The sequence below is a fragment of the Asterias rubens genome, unplaced genomic scaffold, assembly GCF_902459465.1.
Source record: "Asterias rubens unplaced genomic scaffold, eAstRub1.3, whole genome shotgun sequence".
Lineage (NCBI taxonomy): Eukaryota > Metazoa > Echinodermata > Asteroidea > Forcipulatida > Asteriidae > Asterias > Asterias rubens.
The window spans coordinates 113,614-138,669 of record NW_022985712.1 but is presented as its reverse complement, the minus strand read 5'-3'; the positions used below and the strand labels follow the sequence as shown (position 1 = coordinate 138,669).

Sequence of the window (25,056 nt, the reverse complement as noted above, 5' to 3'; positions counted from 1 at the left end):
TTAAACCACTGCTTTAAGTTTAGTTAGTGTCTACAGCCAGACTACGCTGAAAACACCGGTTCTCGTCTGATCACGGAAGTTAATCAGCGTCAGGCCCAGTCAGTACTTGGATTGGAGTCCTCCTGGGAATACTGGGTGCCGTAGACTTTCATATTTTTTTTCTTCGAGAAACAACTTTTGTAAACCTATACTTGACACTTAAGCCACTGCATAAAGTGTAGTTAGTGTCTACAGCCATACTACGCTGAAAACACCGGTTCTCGTCTGATCACTGAAGTTAAGCAACGTCAGGCCCAGTCAGTACTTGGATGGGAGACCTCCTTGGAATATTGGGTGCCGTAGAGATTTTTTTTTTTTCTTTAGAGATACCACTTTTGTAATTTTAGACTTGACACTTAAACCACTCCATTAAGTTTAGTTAGTGCCTACAGCCATAGTACGCTGAAAACACCGGTTCTCGTCTGATCACTGAAGTTAATCAGCGTCAGGCCCAGTCAGTACTTGGATGGGAGACCTCCTTGGAATATTGGGTGCCGTAGAGATTTTTTTTTTCTTCAGAGATACCACTTTTGTAATTTTAGACTTGACACTTAAACCACTGCATTAAGTTTAGTTAGTGCCTACAGCCATACTATGCTGAAAACACCGGTTCTTGTCTGATCACAGAATTTAAGCAGCGTCAGGCCCAGTCACTACTTGGATGGGAGACCTCCTGGGAATACTGGGTGCCGTAGACTTTCCTTTTTTTTCCCCTCAAAGATAGCACTTTTGTACTTTAAGGCTTGACACTTAAATCACTGCGTTAAGTTTAGTTAGTGTCTACAGCCATACTACGCTGAAAACACCGGTTCTCGTCTGATCACTGAAGATAAGCAGCGTCAGGCCCAGTCAGTACTTGGATGGGAGACCTCCTGGGAATACTGGGTGCCGTAGACTTTCCTATTTTTTTTCTTCAGAGAAACAACTTTTGTAAACCTAGACTTGACACTTAAGCCACTGCATAAAGTGTAGTTAGTGTCTACAGCCATACTACGCTGAAAACACCGGTTCTCGTCTGATCACCGAAGTTAAGCAGCGTCAGGCCCAGTCAGTACTTGGATGGGAGACCTCCTGGGAATACTGTGTGCCGTAGACTTTTCTTTTATTTCTTCAGAGATACCACTTTTGTAATTTTAGACTTGACACTTAAACCATTGCATCAAGTTTAGTTAGTGTCTACAGCCATACGTCGCTGAAAACACCGGTTCTCGTCTGATCACCGAAGTTAAGCAGCGCAGGCCCAGTCTAATGGGAGACCTCCTGGGAATACTGGGTGCCGTAGACTTTCCTATTTTTTTTCTTCAGAGAAACAACTTTTGTAAATCTAGACTTGACACTTAAGCCACTGCATAAAGTGTAGTTAATGTCTACAGCCATACTACGCTGAAAACACCGGTTCTCGTCTGATCACCGAAGTTAAGCAGCATCAGGCCCAGTCACTACTTGGATGGGAGACCTCCTGGAAATACTGGGTGCTGTAGACTTTCATATTTTTTTTCTTCAGAGAAACAACTTTTGTAAACCTAGACTTGACACTTAAGCCACTGCATAAAGTGTAGTTAGTGTCTACAGCCATACTACACTGAAAACACCGGTTCTCGTCTGATCACCGAAGTTAAGCAGTGCAGGCCCAGTCAGTACTTGGATGGGAGACCTCCTGGGAATACTGGGTGCCGTAGACTTTCATATTTTTTTTCTTCAGAGAAACAACTTTTGTAAATCTAGACTTGACACTTAAGCCACTGCATAAAGTGTAGTTAATGTCTACAGCCATACTACGCTGAAAACACCGGTTCTCGTCTGATCACCGAAGTTAAGCAGCATCAGGCCCAGTCACTACTTGGATGGGAGACCTCCTGGAAATACTGGGTGCCGTAGACATTCCTATTTTTTTTCTTCAGAGAAACAACTTTTGTAAATCTAGACTTGACACTTAAGCCACTGCATAAAGTGCAGTTAATGTCTACAGCCATACTACGCTGAAAACACTGGTTCTCGTCTGATCACCGAAGTTAAGCAGTGCAGGCCCAGTCAGTACTTGGATGGGAGACCTCCTGGGAATACTGGGTGCCGTAGACTTTCATATTTTTTTTCTTCAGAGAAACAACTTTTGTAAACCTAGACTTGACACTTAAGCCACTGCATAAAGTGTGGTTAGTGTCTACAGCCATACTACTCTGAAAACACCGGTTCTCGTCTGATCACCGAAGTTAAGCAGCGTCAGGCCCAGTCAGTACTTGGATGGGAGACCTCCTTGGAATACTGGGTGCCGTAGACTTTTCTTTTTTTTTCTTCAGAGAAACAACTTTTGTAAACCTAGACTTGACACTTAAGCCACTGCATAAAATGTAGTTAGTGTCTACAGCCATACTACGCTGAAGACACCGGTTCTCGTCTGATCACCGAAGTTAAGCAGCGTCAGGCCCAGTCAGTACTTCGATGGGAGACCTCCTGGGAATACTGGGTGCCGTAGACTTTCCTATTTTTTTTCTTCAGAGAAACAACTTTTGTAAACCTAGACTTGACACTTAAGCCACTGCATAAAGTTTAGTTAGTGTCTACAGCCAGACTACGCTGAAAACACCGGTTCTCGTCTGATCACGGAAGTTAATCAGTGTCAGGCCCAGTCAGTACTTGGATGGGAGACCTCCTGGAAATACTGGGTGCCGTAGACTTTCCTATTTGTTTTCTTTAGAGAAACAACTTTTGTAAATCTATACTTGACACTTAAGCAACTGCATAAAGTGTAGTTAGTGTCTACAGCCATACTACGCTGAAAACACCGGTTCTCGTCTGATCACCGAAGTTAAGCGCAGGCCCAGTCAGTACTTGGATGGGAGACCTCCTTGGAATACTGGGTGCCGTAGACTTTTCTTTTTTTTCTTCAGAGATACCACTTTTGTAATTTTAGAATTGACACTTAAACCACTGCATTAAGTTTAGTTAGTGTCTACAGCCATACTACGCTAAAACACCGGTTCTCGTCTGATCACCGAAGTTAAGCAGCATCAGGCCCAGTCAGTACTTGGATGGGAGACCTCCTTGGAATACTGGGTGCCGTAGACTTTGCTTTTTTTTCTTCAGAGATACCACTTTTGTAATTTTAGAATTGACCTTAAACCACTGCATTAAGTGTAGTTAGTGTCTACAGCCATACTACGCTGAAAACACCGGTTCTGGTCTGATCACCGAAGTAAATCAGCATCAGGCCCAGTCAGTACTTGGATGGGAGACCTCCTGGGAATACTGGGTGCTGTAGACTTTCCTTTTTTTTTCCTCAAAGATACCACTTTTGTACTTTTAGACTTGGCAGTTAAACCACTGCTTTAAGTTTAGTTAGTGTCTACAGCCATACTACGCTGAAAACACCGGTTCTCGTCTGATCACCGAAGTTAAGCAGAGTCAGGCCCAGTCAGTACTTGGATGGGAGACCTCCTTGGAATATTGGGTACCGTAGACTTTTTTGTTTTTTTCTTCAGAGATACCACTTTTGTAATTTTAGAATTGACCTTAAACCACTGCATTAAGTGTAGTTAGTGTCTACAGCCATACTACGCTGAAAACACCGGTTCTCGTCTGATCACCGAAGTTAAGCAGCGTCAGGCCCAGTCAGTACTTGGATGGGAGACCTACTGGGAATACTGGGTGCCGTAGACTTTCCTATTTTTTTTGCTTCAGAGAAACAACTTTTGTAAAGCTAGACTTGACACTTAAGCCACTGCATAAAGTGTAGTTAGTGTCTACAGCCATACTACGCTGAAAACACCGGTTCTCGTCTGATCACCGAAGTTAAGCAGCGTCAGGCCCAGTCAGTACTTGGATGGGCGACCTCCTGTGAATACTGGGTGCCATTCGAGCAAGACTAAATACATGTTTTTCAGCAGGACTCGCAACGCTAACGACAACTTCACCATCAGTATTAATGATACTCCAATCGAACAGGTTCACTCGACAAAGTTTTTAGGAGTTTTAATTGATGATAAGCTGACCTGGAAAGATCACATATCCTCTGTGTCGAAAATTGTTTCTCGCAACACAGGCGTTTTGTCTAAGCTTCGTTCCTTTCTTCCCACACACACATTACTTTCTCTCTACAACACTCTTATTCTTCCCTATCTTAACTATTGTAATATTGTTTGGGCTCATTCAAGCACTAGCAAACTTCATTCTCTGTTCTTAATCCAAAAAAGGGCTATCCGTATCGCTTCTATGTCTCATCGTCGTGACCATACCGCGCCCTTGTTTGCTAACTTGAACACACTCACACTCACGGATATCAACAAACTTCAAACAGCCATTTTCATGTTCAAATACACAAAAAATCTTCTGCCCCACACTTTCTCCAATTACTTCCCAGATAGCAAGCACATGTTGGGCCAATGTTGGCTCAGCATATGATATATTGGCAAATGGTTGGGTCGATTAGCTTACGGTGGCCCGCAGCGTCCCAATAAGGTTGGCCCTATGTCGGCGTTGTTTTATAATCGGCCCAATATTGGGCCGTCATCATCAACGTACACCACATCGGTACCACGTTAGGCCTGTGATAGTTATTCGTTGGCCCTACAGTGGCGCAATATCGGATGAGGTTATGGGGAAAATTGGCACAATGTTGGCCCGTTACATGAAATTATTATTGGCTCAATGTTGGCCCATGTTGATCACACACATTCCAGAGTATTGGTGCCACGTTGGGCCTGTGATAGCTATTCGTTGGCCCTATAGTGGCGCACTATCGGATGAGGTTATGGGGAAAATTGGCACAATGTTGGCCCGTTTAACTTGAAATTATTATTGGCTCAATGTTGGCCCATGTTGATCACACACACATTCCAGTATTGGTGCCACCACGTTGGGCCTGTGATAGCTATTCGTTGGCCCTAGTGGCGCACTATCGGATGAGGTTATGGGGAAATTGGCCCGTTACACATGAAATTATTATTGGCTCAATGTTGGCCCATGTTGATCACACACACATTCCAGTATTGGTGCCACGTTGGGCCTGTGATAGCTATTCGTTGGCCCTATAGTGGCGCACTATCGGATGAGGTTATGGGGAAAATTGGCACAATGTTGGCCCATTAGGCCTACATGAAATTATTTTTGGCTCAATGTTGGCGTATGTTGAGCACACACATTCAATATTGGTACCACGTTGGGCCTGTGATAGCTGTTCGTGGCCCTATATAGTGGTGCACGATCGGATGTGGTTATAAATTGGAACAATGTTGGCCCGTTACAATAAATTATTATTGGCTAAATGTTGGCCCATGTTGACCAAACACATTAAATTGGTACCACCAAGTTAATTGGGCCTGTGATAGTTATTCGTTGGCCCTGTAGTGGTGCACTATCGGATGACGGTTGAGGAACAGTTGGCACAGTGTTGACCCGTGATGAAACACACTTTCGGAGCAATGGCGACCCATAGAAACACATTGTTGGTATTGGCTTGTTGGGCCACGTTGTGGCTCCATTAATTTTTGCAATACAACTCAATGCGTACGCCCGCCGGGGCTTAAACAAAATTGCTACAATTATTGGCAACAAGCCAGCTAAAGCGCGCCAAAACTCACACGCTGTGTGCAGCAGCTAGTTGGACTCGTGCACATATCAGTGCGCGTTGTAGTTGTAGTTGTGTGTGTACTGTGTGGCATATGGGATGGTCGTTTTTTGTACATACAATTACAACGCAGGCCTCAAGCTTACGCATTTTCCTGGTCGAGTCTACATTCACGTTAAAAGTCTGAAAAGGTACGTTCTGTGAACATTTAAAATAAGTGAATCTTGAAACCATGTTCATTTTCATAACCACTAAATAAAATTAAATTGGGGCTTTTCGAACTATTCCAAAACCGAAAACGATTGGCCTACCACTTGGCAAGACTTGGTTTAGTACTCAAAAACGTACTCTGAACAGCGTAACATAAAAAAGGAAGGCTATTATTGGCCGTCACATAATCCATAAAATTCCTTCTAGGTTTTAAACTGTTTACATGCAAGTGTTTTTTTTTGCTGTAGGCCTAAACAAAAATGTGTCCAGAAATCTGATTTAGTAAGTTGCCGAATTTCCTTACCATTTTTTCAAACGTGACGGATTGTTTTATTGTTGCTTATTTCTGTCTACCATTAGACTTGTTGCGGCCCAGTTACAGTGCTTAAAATAATGTACAGCACATCTAATTAATACTGAGTTATTTTGTTAATTGAGTCCTTGGCAAGGCATCATCAGGAAACGTACCAAGCAACGTTACACTTAACCCTAGGCATTGGCCATGTTGGTTTAGTAAAGCCCTGAGAATTCTTGGGCATCAGTGAATTATATAAACTGGGCAAATTTTGGTATTGTACAGGGTGTAAAAACACTCAATGTTGATATACATTCCCCCCCCCCACAATAATAATAATAATAATAATAATAAACTAATTAGCCTAATTAATTAATAAATTGATAAATAAACAAACAAACACAACCAAAAAACAAAAATAAATGAATACATTTATGTTAACAGGAAAAAACTCACAATGATAAGGGCATCATATTGGACAAAAAGGCGAAAACTAAAGGGAAGAATTGCAGAACACATACAAGACATAATTGATGACACTGAGTTTATTTCTTGTCACTCAGAAGCTCAGTATGATTCAGATATTTTGGACTCTTCTACACTTACTCAAGTTACTGCATCAAGAAACGAATCAGAAATTTTGTCACAGGTCACTGATGATGCGAATTCAGTGGAGCCATCAACTCACTCTGAAGTCCACATTGAAAGTAACGTGATTGATTTTGATTTGCATTCATCAAGTGATAATAGTGCAGGAGAAAGTGACTATGAGCTTGACGATGTAGCAGGAAAACAGATAATCAGTGACATTGCTGAGTGGGCAAAGACATTTCAAATTCCAATGTCGGCTCTGAGCTCATTGCAAAATGTCCTTATCCCTTACTTTCCTTCAATGCCGAAAGATCCAAGAACTCTTTTGCGAACCCAGACTTCATACACTGTAAAACATATGGCAGGTGGGCAGTATTGTAGAGTCTTACTAGACATACGGATTAAACCAATACTATAGACGAATTCAATCTTATGTGCATCAACATGTGTCTTTATTCCGTTCCTCGGTTTTCCACCCCCTTTCCATGTACTCTTACACGAGGCCAACTCATTTGCATAAATGTATAACAATACATGTATTACAGTGTGATCACGTGAACACTACATTCTCTCCTTTCTTAAAATAACAAACCCTTAGTTAAACTGGAAAGTAAACGCACAGTATCAAACTTTAACTTTTAACAACATCATCAAGTTTAAACAATGTTAACCATTTAACAAAACAATTGTGTTTCTTTTAAAATACAGTAGTCCATACTATGACTTATCATATTAGACTTAGACCGGGATATTGCAAATTTTATGTTGGTGAGATATTTAAAACTATCCCAGAAAACATTTGTTACTTATCTTGTATCTCCTCTGGTAAACAATATTTACCCTTACATCCTGTGCTTACTGCTTATAACACATACTTTAAGTTTTATCTAAACATCCATTACAAAATCATCAAAACGCTTAGGGAGACAGTTTCTCGTTGTACGAACTGCCCTTGGTGAACCTAGCATTGGACTTGAGATGGAGACTTGTGGGTCTACAATGTCTCCACTAATATCCTCATTCTGTATTGGATCTTCGATACTCTCCTGACTAGTGTCAGACTCTGTTTGCTGGTATTTCTTTACATGAGTGCTATTTCTTTTGTATTTCACTCCCTCTGGAGATTCAACAGTGCAACTGTTACCCTGTTTCTCCACTAATGTGTATGGCACTGCATGAAATGGTGTACTCATTTTGTTTTGTTGACTTTGCTTCACCAGTACAGCATCTCCCTTTTTCAGATCACTTTCTTCTGCTCTTCTTTTGTTATCTACATACAACTTATTTTTGTGTTTCATCAGAGCATCTCTGTCTTGAACTTCCTCATCATTTCTGTACTCTAACTCCTCTATTTGTGGCAATTTTGTTCTGAGTTTTCGCCCAAACATTAACTCAGCTGGGGACACACCTGTAGTGCTATGAGGAGTTGTTCTGTACGCAAACATGTATGACCGGATTTCCCTTTTCCAGTCCTGTGACTGAGCATGAGCTATTCTAATGCGCTTCATCAGCGATCTGTTTTGTCGTTCAACTTCACCATTTGCTGCAGGGTGCAGAGATGTCACTAATCTATGGTTAATACCATTTTCATTTAAGTATTCCTTGAACACTTCTGACCTGAACTGTGGGCCGTTGTCCGAGGTAATTGACCTTGGTAGCCCATAACGAGAGAACATATTCTCCAGTGCATTCACAATCTTAGCTGTTGTAGTATCTTTCATAATTTCTACTTCATAAAATCTACTGTAATAGTCTACCACAACAAACACATAGTGTTTTGATGGGAGAGGTCCCAGTAGGTCAATGGCCAAGTCCTGCCAAGGACCCGTAGGCATTTGCGTTGGATGCAATGGTTCTGGGTTGGGCATCGCACTTACTAGTTGACATCCATGACATGATCGAACTAATCTCAAAACATCTTTATCCATGTTTGGCCACCACACTTTACTTCTCAACCTTTGTTTTGTGCCTACTATGCCCAAATGACCACGATGTGCTAATTCTACACATTTTGTACGTAACGTCTTAGGTATGACTAATCTTGTTCCTCTCAACACCAGGTAACCGATTGAACTCAACTCATTCCTGATTGGAAAATAATTAACACTGGATTTATCAAAATCACCTTTCGCTAGACACTTTCTAACTTTGATCAATTCTGCATCGTCCTTTGATGCTTCTTCCACTTCACGTGTAGTTAAAGCTTTGGGTGTTGCCTGTTCTGCAACAAACTTAACATACTCCTCAGCTTTATTTGCTAGTGTGTTTGGTTTATCAGCTACATTGCTTTTTACCAACCTTGACAACACATCTGCAATGTTTTGTGGCCCAGGTGCATATCGAATTGTATATGTGAATGGCATTAATCTTAACACCCATCTCTCAATTCTGGCATTTGGTTTTGACTTTGGCCCATACAACACTTCTAGTGGTTTATGATCTGTGATCAATTCGAAATTCAATCCATATAGATATATCTGAAATTTCTCACATGCCCACACAACGGCAAGTGCTTCTTTCTCAGTAGTAGAGTACCTTGTCTCCACATCACTTAATGTCCTACTGGCATAACTAATGACTCTAGTTTCCCCTTCATATTCTTGAAGTAACACAGCCCCTAAACCAACATTACTTGCATCCGTAACAAGTTGTGTACGTGTAGCATCAAGACGGTAATACCCTAATGTCTCAGTCTTAGTTAGGCAATCCTTCAACACATCAAAACTGTTTTGTTGTTCTTTGCCCCATGTGAACTTCTCATTTTTTCTAGTCAGCCTACGCAATGGTTCAGCCACAGTGGCCAAATTTGGAATGTATCGTGCTGAGAAATTCACAAGTCCCAGAAAACTCTTGATTTCGGCTGCATTGTTGGGGGGTCTTGCCTCTTTCATGGCTTTGATTCTCCCCTCTGTGGGCTCAACTCCGTTTTTGGATAACACATGACCCATGAACGTAATCTTTGTCAAACCAAACTGACACTTTTCCTTATTTAAGGTCAAGTTCTTTTCCTTCAGTCTCTGCATGACTTTCACTAGTCTTTCATCGTGCTCTGCTTGGTTTTTTCCATGAACAACAATATCATCTGATATGTTTTGAACTCCTTCACAATCATGTAGTACCTGAGCTATTACTTGCTGGTACTTCTCTGGTGCTGCACTTATGCCAAACATCAATCGTGTATACCTATACAGGCCTTTATGGGTTACAAACGTTGTGATTTCTCGTGAATCTTCTTCCAATTCTATCTGGTGATACCCATACTTCATATCTAACTTACTGAAAACTTCACTACCATTCATATTGTACAAAATCTCATCAACAGTAGGAATAGGATGCCTTTCTCTGATTATGGCCTTATTGGCTTGTCGCATATCAACACACAGTCGAATATCGCCATTTGGTTTGGGTACAACAATCACTGGGCTTACCCACGAAGTTGGGTGATTAACTTTCTCTATTATACTTAGTGACTCTAATTCATCTAGTTTGTCACTGACCTTCTCTCTTAAGGTGTATGGTACCCGGTACATGTGTTTTGCCACTGGTCTAACCTCTTTGTCAATGTGCAACTTCAGCTTATGGTCCTTCAACTTTCCTACCCCTTGAAAACATTCTGGATAACTATCTATCACTTCTCCAGCCACAAGGTTTACACCAATCTTAAGCACACCCAGTTCAACACTTGTATCTTTACCTAGAAGTGCAGGCCCTTTACTTTCTGTGACATAAAAATCTGCTTCTACTTCAGTGTCTTCATGACTCATACCATCAACTTTAATTTTGGTTACAAATTTACCAAGAACCTTTAATGGATTTGTTGATCCATATGCATACAACTTCTTATTACTTCTTTCAGATTTACACTGAATTCTTTTACCTTTCAATTCCTCCCACAGACTTTTGTCAATGATATTTACTGAAGCTCCACTGTCAATGATAACATCTACTGGTATGCCCTGCCCCAAACTTACTTTGATCTTTTCCTCTTTATTACTTCCCACCATGCCTACATGGAATGCAAATTCAGTGTCACTACCAGTTTCAGTGTCTTCTTGCACTGTGTGAACTTTTCCTCTTGGTTTATTTCCTCCGGTTCCATTCCATTTTTGTCCTTTGTTATTTCTCCATTTGGCATCCTTTTGCTCGTAATTGTCTTTTCTGTTTTTGCTCGTCTGGGTCTTGCAAGCAACTCCATAATGTCCGCGATTTCCGCATTTGTTGCACACCGCATTTCGGGCTGGACACTCCTGATCACGGGCATAATGTCCTCTGTGTCCACAACGGAAACACTGATCACCGTTGGCATGTTGTCTTGTCCCAGCGCCGCCTCTATAACCCTTGCTGGCGTCTCCATGTTCACCATTCTTTCTCCTTTGCTCGTAGTCAGAGGCCTTGTGTCGCCTTACAGCATTTACATGTGGACCATAGTCTGGTTTCTTCGCCTCCATATCCTTGGACTGTTTCTCAGTCAATTCTACATTTGTTGCGATCATCCTCAAACGGTTAAGTGTTAATGATTGCCCCTTTTCTAACAGTTTGGTACGAATTTTATGTGACTTACATTGTGCAATCACCTGGTCCCTGATCTCCTCGTCTGACTTGTCAAACTCGCATAATAATGCCTTCTGTCGGAGCCGCACTATGTACTGATCAACTGTTTCCCCGGCCGCCTGTTCCATGTTGCGAAAACCATAGCGTTCGTACGGCACGTTGATTTTCACTTCGAAATGTTTGTTCAAGGTTTTCACGGCTTTATCATACTCGTCTGTTCCCTCCTCCTCCGTCAGGGAAAAGAAAATATCCTGAACGTCAGGACCGGTACAATGCAGTAGAAGGGCTTTCTTCTGTCCTTGATTTGTGACTCCCTTTCCAACAGCAAAATACTCAAACCCACGCAACCATCGCCGCCACATTTGTCTCAACTGTGCGGGGTCACCATGAGGGTCAAATTTCTCAACTCCATTCAGCTGGATATTCTGCGCCATTTTCGTCGGTGTTTCGCACTTTTCCTCTGTTTCAAAACAACTTAAACTTTTCCAAAAGTTGCTATGATGTTTATCCTCGTCGCCAATTGTAGAGTCTTACTAGACATACGGATTAAACCAATACTATAGACGAATTCAATCTTATGTGCATCAACATGTGTCTTTATTCCGTTCCTCGGTTTTCCACCCCCTTTCCATGTACTCTTACACGAGGCCAACTCATTTGCATAAATGTATAACATTACATGTATTACAGTGTGATCACGTGAACACTACAAGTATCATTACTTTGGTATTGAGGAGAATATCAAAAACAGATTTAGTTCGCATCCTGAATTCACTTCAGTCACCGAAACTCCTTTGAAGCTGCAAATCAATATTGACGGTCTCCCCCTTTTTAGAAGCAGTAGTACGCAGTTCTGGCCAATTTTAGGTTGCTTGCAGAGCTGTAGAGAGCCTTTTATCATTGCATTATTTGTTGGGCAAACCAAACCCTCCAACCTTGCCCAGTACCTACATGATTTCAAAGAAGAAGTTATTAAATTAAAGAATGATGGTTTTCATTTTGATGGAAGGCATTTCTTTGTTGAAGTTTCTTCAGTCATTTGTGATGCTCCAGCAAGAGCATATGTGAAATGTGTTAAATTATGCACTGGTTACCATGGTTGCGATAAGTGTTGGATAGAGGGTGAATGGCTGAAAAAAGTCATATATCCCAAGTTTGGTGTCAGGCTGAGAACAGATGCAGAGTTTGTTGACATGGTAGATGAGGATCATCACCATAGACGTTGTCCATTACAGGAGACTGGTTTAGGATTGGTGTCTGCCTTTCCATTGGATTATATGCATTTGGTGTGTTTGGGGGTGACCAAACGATTACTTCGCCTGTTAATTAAAGGTCCCTTGAGATGCAGAATGCAGAGCTGTAAAATAAATGGAATTTCAGATGCTTTGATTGCTGTCAGAAATAACATCCCTAAAGAATTTGCGAGACGTCCAAGGTCACTTAAGGAAATTGACCGATGGAAGGCAACCGAGTTTCGCCAATTCTTGCTTTATACTGGAATACTGGTCTTGAAAGAGCATGTTAAAACTGAAGTGTACAGGCATTTCCTTATTCTTTCTGTAGCCATGCACATTTTGTTGAATCCTGCTCTGTGTCAACTATACTGTGATTATGCACAACAGCTTCTTACATTTGTCAAACAGGTTGAATGCATATATGGCAGAGATCAACTGGTATATAATGTGCATGGTCTACTCCATTTGGCACATGAGGCGAACAAATTTGGCTCACTTGATAACATTTCAAGTTTCCCATACGAGAATTTCCTTCATCGGTTAAAACGACTCATCAGAAAACCATCCTCACCCCTTCAACAGGTAATTCGACGTCTCTCAGAGGAAAAGTCGTCCCCAAGACAAACATGTTCATGTGGGCAGAAAACAACCAAAGCTGACTGCAAGAAAGAGCACGTGAATGGTCCTTTGCCACCTAACACTAACCACTGTCGGCAGTATACCGAACTGCGTCTTGATTCATACAGTATTTCATCATCACCCAGTGATAGCTGCATAAAAGTGAAAGACAGTCTAGGTGTTGTTCGAAATATTTTGTTGAATGACAAAGTCACTGTTGTGTACGAGGTGTTCAAATCTGTAGACAATTTTTTTGACTATCCCCTACCCTCTGGATGCCTAGGAATACACAGAGTTGCTAAGCTTGATGGTGTGCTCCATACATGCTCAGTATCAGAAATTAAGTGTAAATTCACCATGTTGCCATGTAAAGGAGGGTACTTGGTTATAGCTCTGACTCATCAAGTTTGGTAAAAACAAAAGTCTTGATGGTTGACAGCTTGACACTCGGATCTTAGTTGCATGAAATTCATTTTGTCTACTAAGCAACGAAAGCAAGTTAACAAATGAAAAATTTTCTCTAAAATGATATTTGTGGCAACCTAGAGTATCTAAATATAGAAAAGTAAAACTAATAGCACAAGTCTGTTGTATCAAAAGGGACTTAACCTTATTTTTTTGTTTTTCATTGTCTAAAAGAACATGGTTTCAAGAATTTCTGTTTCACTGAAAGCGACCCCCATTTTTCACAGAAAAAACACTTGCTTTTTTAACCAAAGTTGATTTCCAGGGAAATGTACGCAGTTGTTGAGTTCAAGATTGAGGGCACTGTGGCCCTAGTTGCTGAGAGCTGGCTGACGGACGAAGACAACATTGTCAAGTGGCCTGCAAAATTCAAGACACAAGGCAGAATTGACAGAGCTGTACAGAGGTGCGAGCCACCAAGCAATGATTATGAGCGGTTCCCCTGTCGTGTGCTGTATAAAACAGGTGTGTTGTTTGAAACTTAACAAAATTTGCCAAACCATATGTAGCTAACTTGAGTTGATGGCAATTAAAACTAGATTTCTGAAAACATACTCTTGTTCCTAATGTCTAAATATGATTTATGTCGTTTGTTGATGTTGACATGATAAGGCTTGTGGTGTAAGTGCCCGCTGTCAACATTTTAGAGTCACCTGATAGCTACCGGGTTGGTAACTGGCCACTGTTAACGGACCGAGCTTGGGGCGCGGTCCATTAACCAAGGTTATAAACCATGTAGTGAAGACTTCCATTAATATATACCTTTTTGTGAAACAATTTGTTAAAATGGTCAACATTTGACAATTTTGCTTTGCCTTTTTGTTGTACTTATGTTCAAGGGATACAATCAACTGTGAGCTCTGCTGATTGTAAACAACACCATATCTGGAAATGTAGGTTTATACGCGCACAAATTACATTTTCAGCACGTATGCGTGTGTGTGCAGTAAACATGGTAAACTACTAGTTGTACACAATGTATGCAGGTTTGGGGCCCATTTGTTCTCTAGTGTCCAGAGCCAGTCTTTATATCACCTGTTTACATACCCCCATGTGATCAGGTTTGACCAATCAGAATCTATAATTCTGTCCAAGATATTTATTAATATAATACATTTAGTTCACAGAAAAACTGCACAGAGACTTTACAAAGCTGGTTACTATACAATAACATTTTCACAAATTTTCAGGCTTAATTTTCCGAAATTCTTTCATTTTCCCAGCCTCTTATGAGAAAGGCATGGCTAAAGTGCGCCAGGCACAAGACACATCAGACATTGGAACTGATATGGAAACGGAAGTGCCACCCAAGAGAATTATGAGGTTTGTAGTGATCGATATCATGTTGAACCGCCCATTGTAAAATCCATAGAATCAGTTCTGCATAGAATAAGGGAACTTAAAGGCATGTCCAGAATATTTTTTAATTTTTATTTTTTTTATTATTATTTTTAATCACAATTATATTATATATTTATTGACCAAACCAACAGCGGACAACCGTCAATTACAGGAAAGGATAAAAAAAAAATAATAATAATTATTAAATAATTAACAAAGTCAGTTCTTTCCTTTAGAAAACTTAGGGGTTCCAGGTCTCGGCCTTAATATTTAAAAAAACTGCGATGCACGAACCCCTAATAATTTGCTGTATATACATGTATTTCATTAGCTGATATTGCACAAGGTAGTTCGCAGTGTAACTCATGAACCAAGGAAACATTGCAAAAGAAGAATCTTAAAAAAAAATAAAAAATGTGTCACTCTGAAATTTGCTTGCTAACAAGACTTGGTGTCTCAACTGACGGGGTTTCCCCTTCATCTTGGGAATATGTTTGTCAAATAAATTAAACGTGCTATCTTGTAACTGTGACTCTTGTAATTTCTGGAAAATCCCATAATGTTAGAAAGCCTTCACTCTTTATCTTGATGAATATGACAAAGTTTTGTATTCTGAATTTCTGAGCTTGATGAGTGCTTATTGTTTCCTTTTTTCACCACACAAAAAACAAACATCATCAGGCCAAACCCACGCTATCAGCAGGATGCATCATCAGATGAAGAAATTGTTACTGCAATTCAGCTACGTCGCAGTGTGAATTCCACATCTAACAACAGCCCATCAGAATTGCCATGTCCACCACCAAGCCTCATCCTTTCGGGGTCACCCTCGGGGTCTTCGGGGTCTTCGGGGGGTTTGAGTCGGTCCTCATCAGCTTGCACAGGTATTTTGAATAAGTACTTCACTCTTTGTGACTGGCAGGGTGGTGTTATTTCTACTATTACTAAAAGGGGAAAAACAGATTGTATTGTATGTGTACTCATACAGGATGGTTTTAAAAAGCTTGTAACCTGTGTTGTGTGTTAACCATGGTCTGCAGGTCCTGAACAAAGTTATGGGTTTAGCTTAACCTGTGAATCTCAATATGGCCCATCATAATTAGCATGTACAACACTGGATGGCCAAGGGAGCTTCAAGACACATTGGCGCGAACCAACACAATGAATGCATGTGTAACCCAGAAAATGGATCACTTGAATAAAGTAAATAAAACTAAACGTTGGGGAAACTCACTTCAGAAAAACTCAATTAATCTAAGGATAGAATAGGGTAAAGACACAAGGAAATGCAAAAAGTAGGACAGCGACTCAAATTGTAGGTTTCCTCATTAAAAAAATAATTAAAAAAACAACTGTATTGATTACAAAGCGTTGACCAAAAGCAAGACCAGTGATTCAATGTACAGCAATAAAAGGTGGAAAACTTCTGTCTTACAGAACATTCCTAGAAATTAACTTGTACAGGGTGCTGGAAGAGATTAAATTGGAAATAAACAGTGGAAGGGTAACTGAACAAAGTTTTTTCTACACCTGTCACACATGCAAACCTGTTGAAGGGGTTTTTCATCCACTTTCTGAAATTCCAGAGACTTTGTTTTTACTTAGCGGTTGAGCTCTACTTGTACTAAGCACTTGTTAAGAAAATACTGTCAAAAGTGAACAGCTTTGCATGCATTCATTGTGTTGGTTCGCGCCAATGTGTCTTGAAGCTCCCTTGGACAATCCAGTTTTGTACATGCTATTTATGATGGGCCATATTGATATCCACAGGTTAAGCTAAACCCATAACTTGTTCAGGACCATGGTTAACACACCAACACAGGGTAAAACAGATTACCGGGAATTTCAGAAAATGGGTGAATATTTAATAAACTTTGCTTCTCTCCACCCAGGGGTAAATGGGTACCTGTGAGGGCAGAGATGGTTCTTGTCATTGGTTTAGCCATGTAGCGCATATAATTGTCGCACAGGCTGTATACTCCCCAGGGAGCTGAGATGGTTTAAGGAATGATTTAAGGCCCAGTGACCAGGGGTAATAATGTCGGAAGCGCTTTGAGACACCCCATGAAAAAGCGCTATATAAAAACCGTGTATTAGGCCTATTATTGGTATTTTTTTAACCAACCTGCACTCGATGGAAAGTCCTGTGTGTACATACACTAATTTCCAATCATATTATGAAGCCCATGTGCTCCCACTCCTACCCATGGTAAAAGCACTTGTTCCCATGAAAATGTCTTTTAATACAATATAAAAATGTCTTATAATACAATAATGGTTAGGCACTCATTATACTATTTTCATCAGCAACTGAGAAGAAACTGCTGACCCTGATAGAAAAGGCAACCATGATAACTACAGAAAACCGAACCCTGCTCATTCAAATACTGAGAAAACTCAATACGTCACAACAGGAGTTAGATAATGGTGGTTTGCCAGAAGGATTGACTTTTCCCTTGAAATTGTTGAGGGATGTGAGAGACCTGGAGGCCCTCCTTCAAAATTTCGAGAAGGAGAAGCTTTTGGTAAGTTTTTTTGTTTTTCATGGCAAAATGCTGGAAACATTCAAAGAGTTAATTTCCATTAGAAAACAAATCACAAAAAAAATGCTCAGATTCAATATTTCAAAAACAGAAAGAAAGATAATTTTGTTTTCTTTTCCATAGATTAATTGGATGATAAAACACAATTTGTAAAATCGCCTGAGTTTCTAAATCATGTTTGTGGTTACTTTTTTTTTTCTTCGAATAAAACAACCATCATCATTTTACCAAAAACAAAAATAACAGTTGTCATTTATTGCGTTTTGGAAACAAACTCTTAATTCTTTTACACTACTAACTACTTCTTGCGGAACGTTTTTGTTTTGGAAAGCATATAATTATTTTACCAAGCATTTATCATTAGGATGCAAAAATGTTTCCACACACAACTCTTTACGTAGGAATAGAAAGTTGACAGTAAAACTGATGTCTCCTTGGATTAACGCTAATGTAGAAAGCATGCTGAATTGTTATTATCCACTGTTATCCACTACGGCAGGATCATTACTATTGTCTATCTGCTGATTTTTGTTTTCAAATTTTTTAAAGGTCACTTACTTATCCAATATTGGTGGAGAGAATCTTGGCAGTACGGTCAGACGAATTCTTGTCTGCATATTGACCAATGACCTTGCAAAGCAGTTTAATTGGATTGGAAAAGGCACAAAGGAGGCCTTCTGTAAACTTCGTCTGGTGAATGTTGTACATCGTAAGTATTAACAGCCACACAAAGCGCAAGTTGGGTCAGAAAATGAAAATATAGAACAAACATACTTGAAAATATAACTCGAAAACTAAGTCTAAGAGATGATAACAGTTTAATTAGTTTACCAAACTACCCACATTGAAAGATCACGTATGACTTATAATTGTGGACAATCTTGTAAACTAATACAATTTGTGTGTAATAAGCAATATAACCACAAGGGAAACTGACTGTGTAAATTTTAATTCGTTTTTGGGTAGCCAAGTTTTGTGAGACACAGACCTAAATTCTGTATCACTGTAGCCGTATGACAGTATGACCATCTATGTGAGATGAGACTTGGATACAGGGAGCCCTGGTTTGTTGAAGGGCTACATTCAGAGGTTATTGGTTGAATGCTTTGTCAGCAGAGTCTTATGGATTTGAATGTACTTTGATGGAATGATCCTTGGTTGGGGGTTCCAAAATTGCAGGTCAGAGAACTTTGAGGAATTATTTTAGCTCATTTAAAAGAAAATGCATAAAATTTAACATTTTCTAAGGGCACAAAACTTAATTGGGATTGACCACAATAAACGGGCAACACGATCTGGGCCCAATTTCATAGAGCTGCTTAAGCATAGAAACTAGCTAAGCAAAACAAAATTATGCTTACAAGGAAAAAGTTTACCAGCTGAAATATCATTTAAAATGTAGCAAATGGGACTGGTATCCTGTTTGTTGTTGCTTAGCAGAAATTGTTTAAGCAATTTGTTCTGCTTAAGCAGCTCTATGAAATTGGGCCCTGCGTATCACTTGTTCGTATATATTTTATTTCAGTTAACCTGTTTTCAAATTTTCTCCAATTAATTCAGGAGCTGTTCGCAGAAATCCAGCCGTCAGATCTGCGACAAATGCTGAGATAGATTCCATCATAAAAGATTGGTTTCGCTATGCCAAAGACCGTGATGGTGGAAGGGCGAGAAGAGCACGTCAGGCCAGCGTTAGTCCTTCCGAAAATGTCAGCCAGGAATCTACTGAAGACTATGGTTCCAGTGATGAACATGACCGTCCCTGATCGATGAAAACCAGGGAGCCTGCATGCAGCTAGAGATTTTGGTTCAGATCAGTGAGGAATTATATTACACTCTTAGAGAATGTAAAATCTTCTACTATTGTATGTCACTACATCAAGCTTGTACTATACACATCTTGTTTCGATGTTTGAAGTTGATTGAACTCATAATCATTAATGGTAATCAGGGACTCAATAGCAAGGTTGCCTTGATCACGAGTGCATTCACGTTTTTTGTACTACTTTTCTAATGAGCCCAACTTGAGTTTCAAATGTAATGTTAGAAAAAAAGAAGCTTTTATTTTATTTTTATATTTACTTTTTTTGTCGTGAAAAAAATCCCATACAGATGGACACGTGTTTTCAAGTGGAACAAGCAAAGATTGTTTTGTGCCATGTGGTCTTGTGGTCGTCATTAACCCATATGCATGTTGGTTAAAAAAAGTTATTTTGCTTGAGTTTGAAAATAAAAATTCATAGCTATTTGCATTCTCACAGTGTCAGATTAATGGTGTGACATGTCAGCGGCTGGCTTTTATGCACAAGGTACACTCTGAAGGATTTTAAAAATAATCTAAAGGATTGTTGTGAGGGACCAACTTAAAAGCAAGGTTGTTTTGATAACAAGTGTTTTCACTTTTTGTGTTAAAAGAGCGACTTTTTGAGCCCAACTTTTTAAGTATGTTGGTTAAAACAACAGAAATTATGTTGCTTGAGTTTGATAATGAAAGTTCATTATTACAGCATTTGCATGTCCATAATAAATTATGTCAAATTAATAGTGTTATGACATGTCAGTGGCTGGCTTTTATGCACATTAGAGATCCAACTTTTTGTTGACAAAAGACCAATTAATTTACCTTTTGTTTACTCTGAAAAATGCCTTTCATCTGTAGCCTAACTTAATCAGATTTATGTTTGTCAATAGTACAAGAAGTTAATAATTAAAGTGTTGTAGCAAGAAGTTTATAAAACCATTAAGGTAAACAAATACATAAATGTTGCATTTTTCTCTTACATACTTGGGAGTACACTTTCTTGGTCTCCATTTATATTAAAGATTCTTTAAAAAGATCAAAGTGTTCTCAACTGTTATGTTTTCAGTGACCTACTTTATTCAGTTTGTTATATTTTTATTTTGGAAAATGAACTCTTGAGTACCTGGGCCTGCAGGTCAAACTTATGAGAAATGTTTGTCTTATTCACAGTGGTCGGGGGGGGGGGGGCAAACTGTTAAACTAACGTTGGTCCAATGGCAACTTTAAGGTTGGCCCAACTTCGCTCTTCAGCATTGGTGTGGGGGGGGGGGCAAAACATTAAAACTAACGTTGGTCCATCGACAACTTTAAGGTTGGCCCAACCTCCCGCCAACATAACCAACATGCTAGGGGCTACTGTGGCCCAACGAATATCGAACACTGGACCAACATTGAAAGACCGATGTTGGCCCAAACGCAAAGGTACCGTTAGGCCAATTGCAGAATTCAGGTTGGCCCGAGGTAGGGACTCGACAATGGCCCAACATTTTACCAACATAGTGGGCCAATGTTAACCCGATGAGCAGATCCAAGCTGGGCCAACGTGATCAACCAACATTGGGCCAACCCTAATACCATGTGTTGGCCCAACACGTCCTTGCTATCTGGGTTTCCTTCTGTCAGCAACACGCACCTTTATAACACACGCTCCTGTAACAATCTCTATATCCCTTTTGCACGTACTTCTTACACAATGAACACTCTTCGCTATCATGGGCCCCGCCTCTGGAATTCAATTGATAGGCGAATTCGCTCGCAGTCCTCTGTTGGTCGATTCAAAGCCTCCTTCAAAAAACACATTGTCTCCCATTATGTAACATAGTTGTGATTCTGTCATTATTTTGGTTTAGTTCTATTGTCGTGGCCGTCTTGTGGTATTTGTATTGTTTGTTTGTTTGAGGTGTTAGTTTGAGGTGTTAGTTTGAGGTGTTTGTTTGTCTGGTTGGGTGTTTTGTTTTTTGCGTTTCGTTTATCCGTCTCGTTTTGATGTTATTGTTATTACTATTATGCTTTGTTTTATAATTTAAATGATCTTATTACCTTCCTTTGTTTTTTAAAAGGCATCCCAGCTTACAAGCTTTGCTTTAATGACCATGCCTCCATACAGTTTTCAGTCTTGTAACATCCTATTGTTTGTATTTGTATATTGTGTTTGTATGGAAATAAATGTTGATTGATTGATTGATTGATTGATAAGCAGCGTCAGGCCCAGTCAGTACTTGGATGGGAGACCTCCTGGGAATACTGGGTGCCGTAGACTTTCCTATTTTTTTTCTTCAGAGAAACAACTTTTGTAAACCTAGACTTGACACTTAAGCCACTGCATAAAGTGTAGTTAGTGTCTACAGCCATACTACGCTGAAAACACCGGTTCTCGTCTGATCACCGAAGTTAAGCAGCGTCAGGCCCAGTCAGTACTTGGATGGGAGACCTCCTGGGAATACTGGGTGCCCTAGACTTTCCTATTTTTTTTCTTCAGAGAAACAACTTTTGTAAACCTAGACTTGACACTTAAGCCACTGCATAAAGTGTAGTTAATGTCTACAGCCATACTACGCTGAAAACACCGGTTCTCGTCTGATCACCTAAGTTAAGCAGCGCAGGCCCAGTCTAATGGGAGACCTCCTGGGAATACTGGGTGCCGTAGACTTTCCTATTTTTTTTCTTTAGAGAAACAACTTTTGTAAACGTAGACTTGACACTTAAGCCACTGCATAAAGTGTAGTTAATGTCTACAGCCATACTACGCTGAAAACACTGATCTCGTCTGATCACCGAAGTTAAGCAGCGTCAGGCCCAGTCAGTACTTGGATGGGAGACCTCCTGGGAATACTGGGTGCCGTAGACTTTCATATTTTGTTTCTTCAGAGAAACAACTTTTGTAAACCTAGACTTGACACTTAAGCCACTGCATAAAGTGTAGTTAATGTCTACAGCCATACTACACTGAAAACACCGGTTCTCGTCTGATCACCGAAGTTAAGCAGCGTCAGGCCCAGTCAGTACTTGGATGGGAGACCTCCTGGGAATACTGGGTGCCGTAGACTTTCATATTTTTTTTCTTCAGAGAAACAATTTTTGTAAACCTAGACTTGACACTTAAGGCACTGCATAAAGTGTAGTTAGTGTCTACAGCCATACTACACTGAAAACACCGGTTCTCGTCTGATCACCGAAGTTAAGCAGCATCAGGCCCAGTCAGTACTTGGATGGGAGACCTCCTTGGAATACTGGGTGCCGTAGACTTTCCTATTTTTTTTTTCTTCAGAGATACCACTTTTGTAATTTTAGACTTGACACTTAAACCACTGCATTAAGTTTAGTTAGGGTCTACAGCCATACTACGCTGAAAACACCGGTTCTCGACTGCTCAGCGAAGTTAAGCACCGTCAGGCCCAGTCAGGACTTGGATGGGAGACCTCTTTGGAATACTGGGTGCCGTAGACTTTCCTATTTTTTTTCTTCAGAGAAACAACTTTTGTAAACCTAGACTTGACACTTAAGCCACTGCATAAAGTGTAGTTAATGTCTACAGCCATACTACGCTGAAAACACCGGTTCTCGTCTGATCACCGAAGTTAAGCAGCGTCAGGCCCAGTCTGGGAATACTGGGTGCCGTAGACTTTCATATTTTTTTTCTTCAGAGAAACAACTTTTGTAAACCTAGACTTGACACTTAAGCCACTGCATAAAGTGTAGTTAGTGTCTACAGCCATACTACACTGAAAATACCGGTTCTCGTCTGATCACCGAAGTTAAGCAGCGCAGGCCCAATCTAATGGGAGACCTCCTGGGAATACTGGGTGCCGTAGACATTCCTATTTTTTTTCTTCAGAGAAACAACTTTTGTAAATCTAGACTTGACACTTAAGCCACTGCATAAAGTGCAGTTAATGTCTACAGCCATACTACGCTGAAAACACTGGTTCTCGTCTGATCACCGAAGTTAAGCAGCGTCAGGCCCAGTCAGTACTTGGATGGGAGACCTCCTGGAATACTGGGTGCCGTAGACTTTCATATTTTTTTTCTTCAGAGAAACAACTTTTGTAAACCTAGACTTGACACTTAAGCCACTGCATAAAGTGTAGTTAGTGTCTACAGCCATACTACACTGAAAACACCGGTTCTCGTCTGATCACCGAAGTTAAGCAGCGCAGGCCCAATCTAATGGGAGACCTCCTGGGAATACTGGGTGCCGTAGACATTCCTATTTTTTTTCTTCAGAGAAACAACTTTTGTAAATCTAGACTTGACACTTAAGCCACTGCATAAAGTGCAGTTAATGTCTACAGCCATACTACGCTGAAAACACTGGTTCTCGTCTGATCACCGAAGTTAAGCAGCGTCAGGCCCAGTCAGTACTTGGATGGGAGACCTCCTGGGAATACTGGGTGCCGTTGACTTTCATATTTTTTTTCTTCAGAGAAACAACTTTTGTAAACCTAGACTTGACACTTAAGCCACTGCATAAAGTGTGGTTAGTGTCTACAGCCATACTACTCTGAAAACACCGGTTCTCGTCTGATCACCGAAGTTAAGCAGCGTCAGGCCCAGTCAGTACTTGGATGGGAGACCTCCTTGGAATACTGGGTGCCGTAGAATTTCTTTTTTTTTCTTCAGAGAAACAACTTTTGTAGACCTAGACTTGACACTTAAGCCACTGCATAAAATGTAGTTAGTGTCTACAGCCATACTACACTGAAAACACCGGTTCTCGTCTGATCACCGAAGTTAAGCAGCGTCAGGCCCAGTCAGTACTTGGATGGGAGACCTCCTGGGAATACTGGGTGCCGTAGACTTTCCTATTTTTTTTCTTCAGAGAAACAACTTTTGTAAACCTAGACTTGACACTTAAGCCACTGCATAAAGTTTAGTTAGTGTCTACAGCCAGACTACGCTGAAAACACCGGTTCTTGTCTGATCACGGAAGTTAATCAGTGTCAGGCCCAGTCAGTACTTGGATGGGAGACCTCCTGGAAATACTGGGTGCCGTAGACTTTCCTATTTTTTTTCTTCAGAGAAACAACTTTTGTAAATCTATACTTGACACTTAAGCCACTGCATAAAGTGTAGTTAGTGTCTACAGCCATACTACGCTGAAAACACCGGTTCTCGTCTGATCACCGAAGTTAAGCAGCGTCAGGCCCAGTCAGTACTTGGATGGGAGACCTCCTTGGAATACTGGGTGCCGTAGACTTTTCTTTTTTTTCTTCAGAGATACCACTTTTGTAATTTTAGATTTGACACTTAAACCACTGCATTAAGTTTAGTTAGTGTCTACAGCCATACTCTGCTGAAAACACCGGTTCTCGTCTGATCACCGAAGTAAATCAGCGTCAGGCCCAGTCAGTACTTGGACGGGAGACCTCCTTGGAATACTGGGTGCCGTAGACTTTTCTTTTTTTTCTTCAGAGATACCACTTTCGTAATTTTAGACTTGACACTTAAATCACTGCATTAAGTTTAGTTAGGGTCTACAGCCATACTATGCTGAAAACACCGGTTCTCGTCTGATCACTGAAGTTAAGCAGCATCAGGCCCAGTCAGTACTTGGATGGGAGACCTCCTGGGAATACTGGGTGCCGTAGACTTTCATATTTTTTTTCTTCAGAGAAACAACTTTTGTGAACCTAGACTTGACACTTAAGCCACTGCATAAAGTGTAGTTAATGTCTACAGCCATACTACACTGAAAACACCGGTTCTCGTCTGATCACCGAAGTTAAGCAGCGTCAGGCCCAGTCAGTACTTGGATGGGAGACCTCCTGGGAATACTGGGTGCCGTAGACTTTCATATTTTTTTTCTT

The 25,056-nt window shown here is 40.5% G+C and overlaps 2 protein-coding genes, 21 non-coding genes and 16 pseudogenes across 23 annotated transcripts; 38 read left to right on the top strand and 1 right to left on the bottom strand.

The window, feature by feature from the left end:
- The first annotated feature begins 28 nt into the window (after positions 1-28).
- On the top strand, positions 29-147 carry LOC117306206 (annotated as a pseudogene).
- A 79-nt stretch (positions 148-226) lies between these two features.
- LOC117306167 lies at positions 227-345 on the top strand (annotated as a pseudogene).
- A 78-nt stretch (positions 346-423) lies between these two features.
- Positions 424-542, top strand: LOC117306214 (annotated as a pseudogene).
- A 76-nt stretch (positions 543-618) lies between these two features.
- LOC117306215 lies at positions 619-737 on the top strand (annotated as a pseudogene).
- An 80-nt stretch (positions 738-817) lies between these two features.
- LOC117306300 lies at positions 818-936 on the top strand. Its single transcript, XR_004520923.1, has one exon. It is a non-coding gene; the product is annotated as a 5S ribosomal RNA (ribosomal RNA).
- An 80-nt stretch (positions 937-1,016) lies between these two features.
- LOC117306294 lies at positions 1,017-1,135 on the top strand. The gene has a single exon (XR_004520918.1). It is a non-coding gene; the product is annotated as a 5S ribosomal RNA (ribosomal RNA).
- Positions 1,136-1,213: 78 nt separating this feature from the next.
- Positions 1,214-1,324, top strand: LOC117306254 (annotated as a pseudogene).
- Positions 1,325-1,404: 80 nt separating this feature from the next.
- On the top strand, positions 1,405-1,523 carry LOC117306079. Its single transcript, XR_004520829.1, has one exon. It is a non-coding gene; the product is annotated as a 5S ribosomal RNA (ribosomal RNA).
- An 80-nt stretch (positions 1,524-1,603) lies between these two features.
- LOC117306037 lies at positions 1,604-1,721 on the top strand. The gene has a single exon (XR_004520788.1). It is a non-coding gene; the product is annotated as a 5S ribosomal RNA (ribosomal RNA).
- An 80-nt stretch (positions 1,722-1,801) lies between these two features.
- On the top strand, positions 1,802-1,920 carry LOC117306136. Its single transcript, XR_004520884.1, has one exon. It is a non-coding gene; the product is annotated as a 5S ribosomal RNA (ribosomal RNA).
- Positions 1,921-2,000: 80 nt separating this feature from the next.
- LOC117306094 lies at positions 2,001-2,118 on the top strand. The gene has a single exon (XR_004520844.1). It is a non-coding gene; the product is annotated as a 5S ribosomal RNA (ribosomal RNA).
- Positions 2,119-2,198: 80 nt separating this feature from the next.
- LOC117306043 lies at positions 2,199-2,317 on the top strand. Its single transcript, XR_004520794.1, has one exon. It is a non-coding gene; the product is annotated as a 5S ribosomal RNA (ribosomal RNA).
- A 79-nt stretch (positions 2,318-2,396) lies between these two features.
- On the top strand, positions 2,397-2,515 carry LOC117306278. The gene has a single exon (XR_004520902.1). It is a non-coding gene; the product is annotated as a 5S ribosomal RNA (ribosomal RNA).
- Positions 2,516-2,595: 80 nt separating this feature from the next.
- Positions 2,596-2,714, top strand: LOC117306177 (annotated as a pseudogene).
- Positions 2,715-2,794: 80 nt separating this feature from the next.
- LOC117306208 lies at positions 2,795-2,909 on the top strand (annotated as a pseudogene).
- Positions 2,910-2,987: 78 nt separating this feature from the next.
- On the top strand, positions 2,988-3,105 carry LOC117306173 (annotated as a pseudogene).
- A 77-nt stretch (positions 3,106-3,182) lies between these two features.
- LOC117306111 lies at positions 3,183-3,301 on the top strand. The gene has a single exon (XR_004520860.1). It is a non-coding gene; the product is annotated as a 5S ribosomal RNA (ribosomal RNA).
- Positions 3,302-3,380: 79 nt separating this feature from the next.
- On the top strand, positions 3,381-3,499 carry LOC117306109. Its single transcript, XR_004520858.1, has one exon. It is a non-coding gene; the product is annotated as a 5S ribosomal RNA (ribosomal RNA).
- A 78-nt stretch (positions 3,500-3,577) lies between these two features.
- Positions 3,578-3,696, top strand: LOC117306054. The gene has a single exon (XR_004520804.1). It is a non-coding gene; the product is annotated as a 5S ribosomal RNA (ribosomal RNA).
- Positions 3,697-3,777: 81 nt separating this feature from the next.
- On the top strand, positions 3,778-3,897 carry LOC117306192 (annotated as a pseudogene).
- Positions 3,898-7,585: 3,688 nt separating this feature from the next.
- On the bottom strand, positions 7,586-11,683 carry LOC117306020 (uncharacterized protein K02A2.6-like). Its single transcript, XM_033790871.1, has one exon. The coding sequence runs from the start codon at positions 11,681-11,683 to the stop codon at positions 7,586-7,588; it is 4,098 nt and encodes a 1,365-aa protein (XP_033646762.1).
- Positions 11,684-12,895: 1,212 nt separating this feature from the next.
- Positions 12,896-19,271, top strand: LOC117306014. Its single transcript, XM_033790865.1, has 7 exons — positions 12,896-13,066; positions 13,833-14,032; positions 14,791-14,890; positions 15,590-15,792; positions 17,216-17,433; positions 18,001-18,160; positions 19,012-19,271. The coding sequence occupies exons 2-7, from the start codon at positions 13,837-13,839 to the stop codon at positions 19,212-19,214; spliced, it is 1,080 nt and encodes a 359-aa protein (XP_033646756.1). The 5' UTR covers positions 12,896-13,066; positions 13,833-13,836; the 3' UTR covers positions 19,215-19,271.
- Positions 19,272-21,589: 2,318 nt separating this feature from the next.
- Positions 21,590-21,708, top strand: LOC117306038. Its single transcript, XR_004520789.1, has one exon. It is a non-coding gene; the product is annotated as a 5S ribosomal RNA (ribosomal RNA).
- Positions 21,709-21,788: 80 nt separating this feature from the next.
- Positions 21,789-21,899, top strand: LOC117306264 (annotated as a pseudogene).
- Positions 21,900-21,979: 80 nt separating this feature from the next.
- On the top strand, positions 21,980-22,097 carry LOC117306163 (annotated as a pseudogene).
- Positions 22,098-22,177: 80 nt separating this feature from the next.
- LOC117306276 lies at positions 22,178-22,296 on the top strand. Its single transcript, XR_004520900.1, has one exon. It is a non-coding gene; the product is annotated as a 5S ribosomal RNA (ribosomal RNA).
- An 80-nt stretch (positions 22,297-22,376) lies between these two features.
- Positions 22,377-22,495, top strand: LOC117306103. Its single transcript, XR_004520852.1, has one exon. It is a non-coding gene; the product is annotated as a 5S ribosomal RNA (ribosomal RNA).
- Positions 22,496-22,577: 82 nt separating this feature from the next.
- Positions 22,578-22,696, top strand: LOC117306262 (annotated as a pseudogene).
- Positions 22,697-22,953: 257 nt separating this feature from the next.
- Positions 22,954-23,064, top strand: LOC117306270 (annotated as a pseudogene).
- Positions 23,065-23,144: 80 nt separating this feature from the next.
- LOC117306096 lies at positions 23,145-23,262 on the top strand. The gene has a single exon (XR_004520846.1). It is a non-coding gene; the product is annotated as a 5S ribosomal RNA (ribosomal RNA).
- An 80-nt stretch (positions 23,263-23,342) lies between these two features.
- On the top strand, positions 23,343-23,453 carry LOC117306268 (annotated as a pseudogene).
- An 80-nt stretch (positions 23,454-23,533) lies between these two features.
- On the top strand, positions 23,534-23,652 carry LOC117306299. The gene has a single exon (XR_004520922.1). It is a non-coding gene; the product is annotated as a 5S ribosomal RNA (ribosomal RNA).
- Positions 23,653-23,732: 80 nt separating this feature from the next.
- Positions 23,733-23,851, top strand: LOC117306095. Its single transcript, XR_004520845.1, has one exon. It is a non-coding gene; the product is annotated as a 5S ribosomal RNA (ribosomal RNA).
- Positions 23,852-23,929: 78 nt separating this feature from the next.
- Positions 23,930-24,048, top strand: LOC117306275. Its single transcript, XR_004520899.1, has one exon. It is a non-coding gene; the product is annotated as a 5S ribosomal RNA (ribosomal RNA).
- An 80-nt stretch (positions 24,049-24,128) lies between these two features.
- LOC117306209 lies at positions 24,129-24,247 on the top strand (annotated as a pseudogene).
- Positions 24,248-24,327: 80 nt separating this feature from the next.
- Positions 24,328-24,446, top strand: LOC117306146. Its single transcript, XR_004520886.1, has one exon. It is a non-coding gene; the product is annotated as a 5S ribosomal RNA (ribosomal RNA).
- A 78-nt stretch (positions 24,447-24,524) lies between these two features.
- Positions 24,525-24,643, top strand: LOC117306166 (annotated as a pseudogene).
- Positions 24,644-24,721: 78 nt separating this feature from the next.
- On the top strand, positions 24,722-24,840 carry LOC117306227. The gene has a single exon (XR_004520894.1). It is a non-coding gene; the product is annotated as a 5S ribosomal RNA (ribosomal RNA).
- Positions 24,841-24,920: 80 nt separating this feature from the next.
- Positions 24,921-25,039, top strand: LOC117306263. Its single transcript, XR_004520898.1, has one exon. It is a non-coding gene; the product is annotated as a 5S ribosomal RNA (ribosomal RNA).
- The last annotated feature ends 17 nt before the right edge of the window (positions 25,040-25,056 follow it).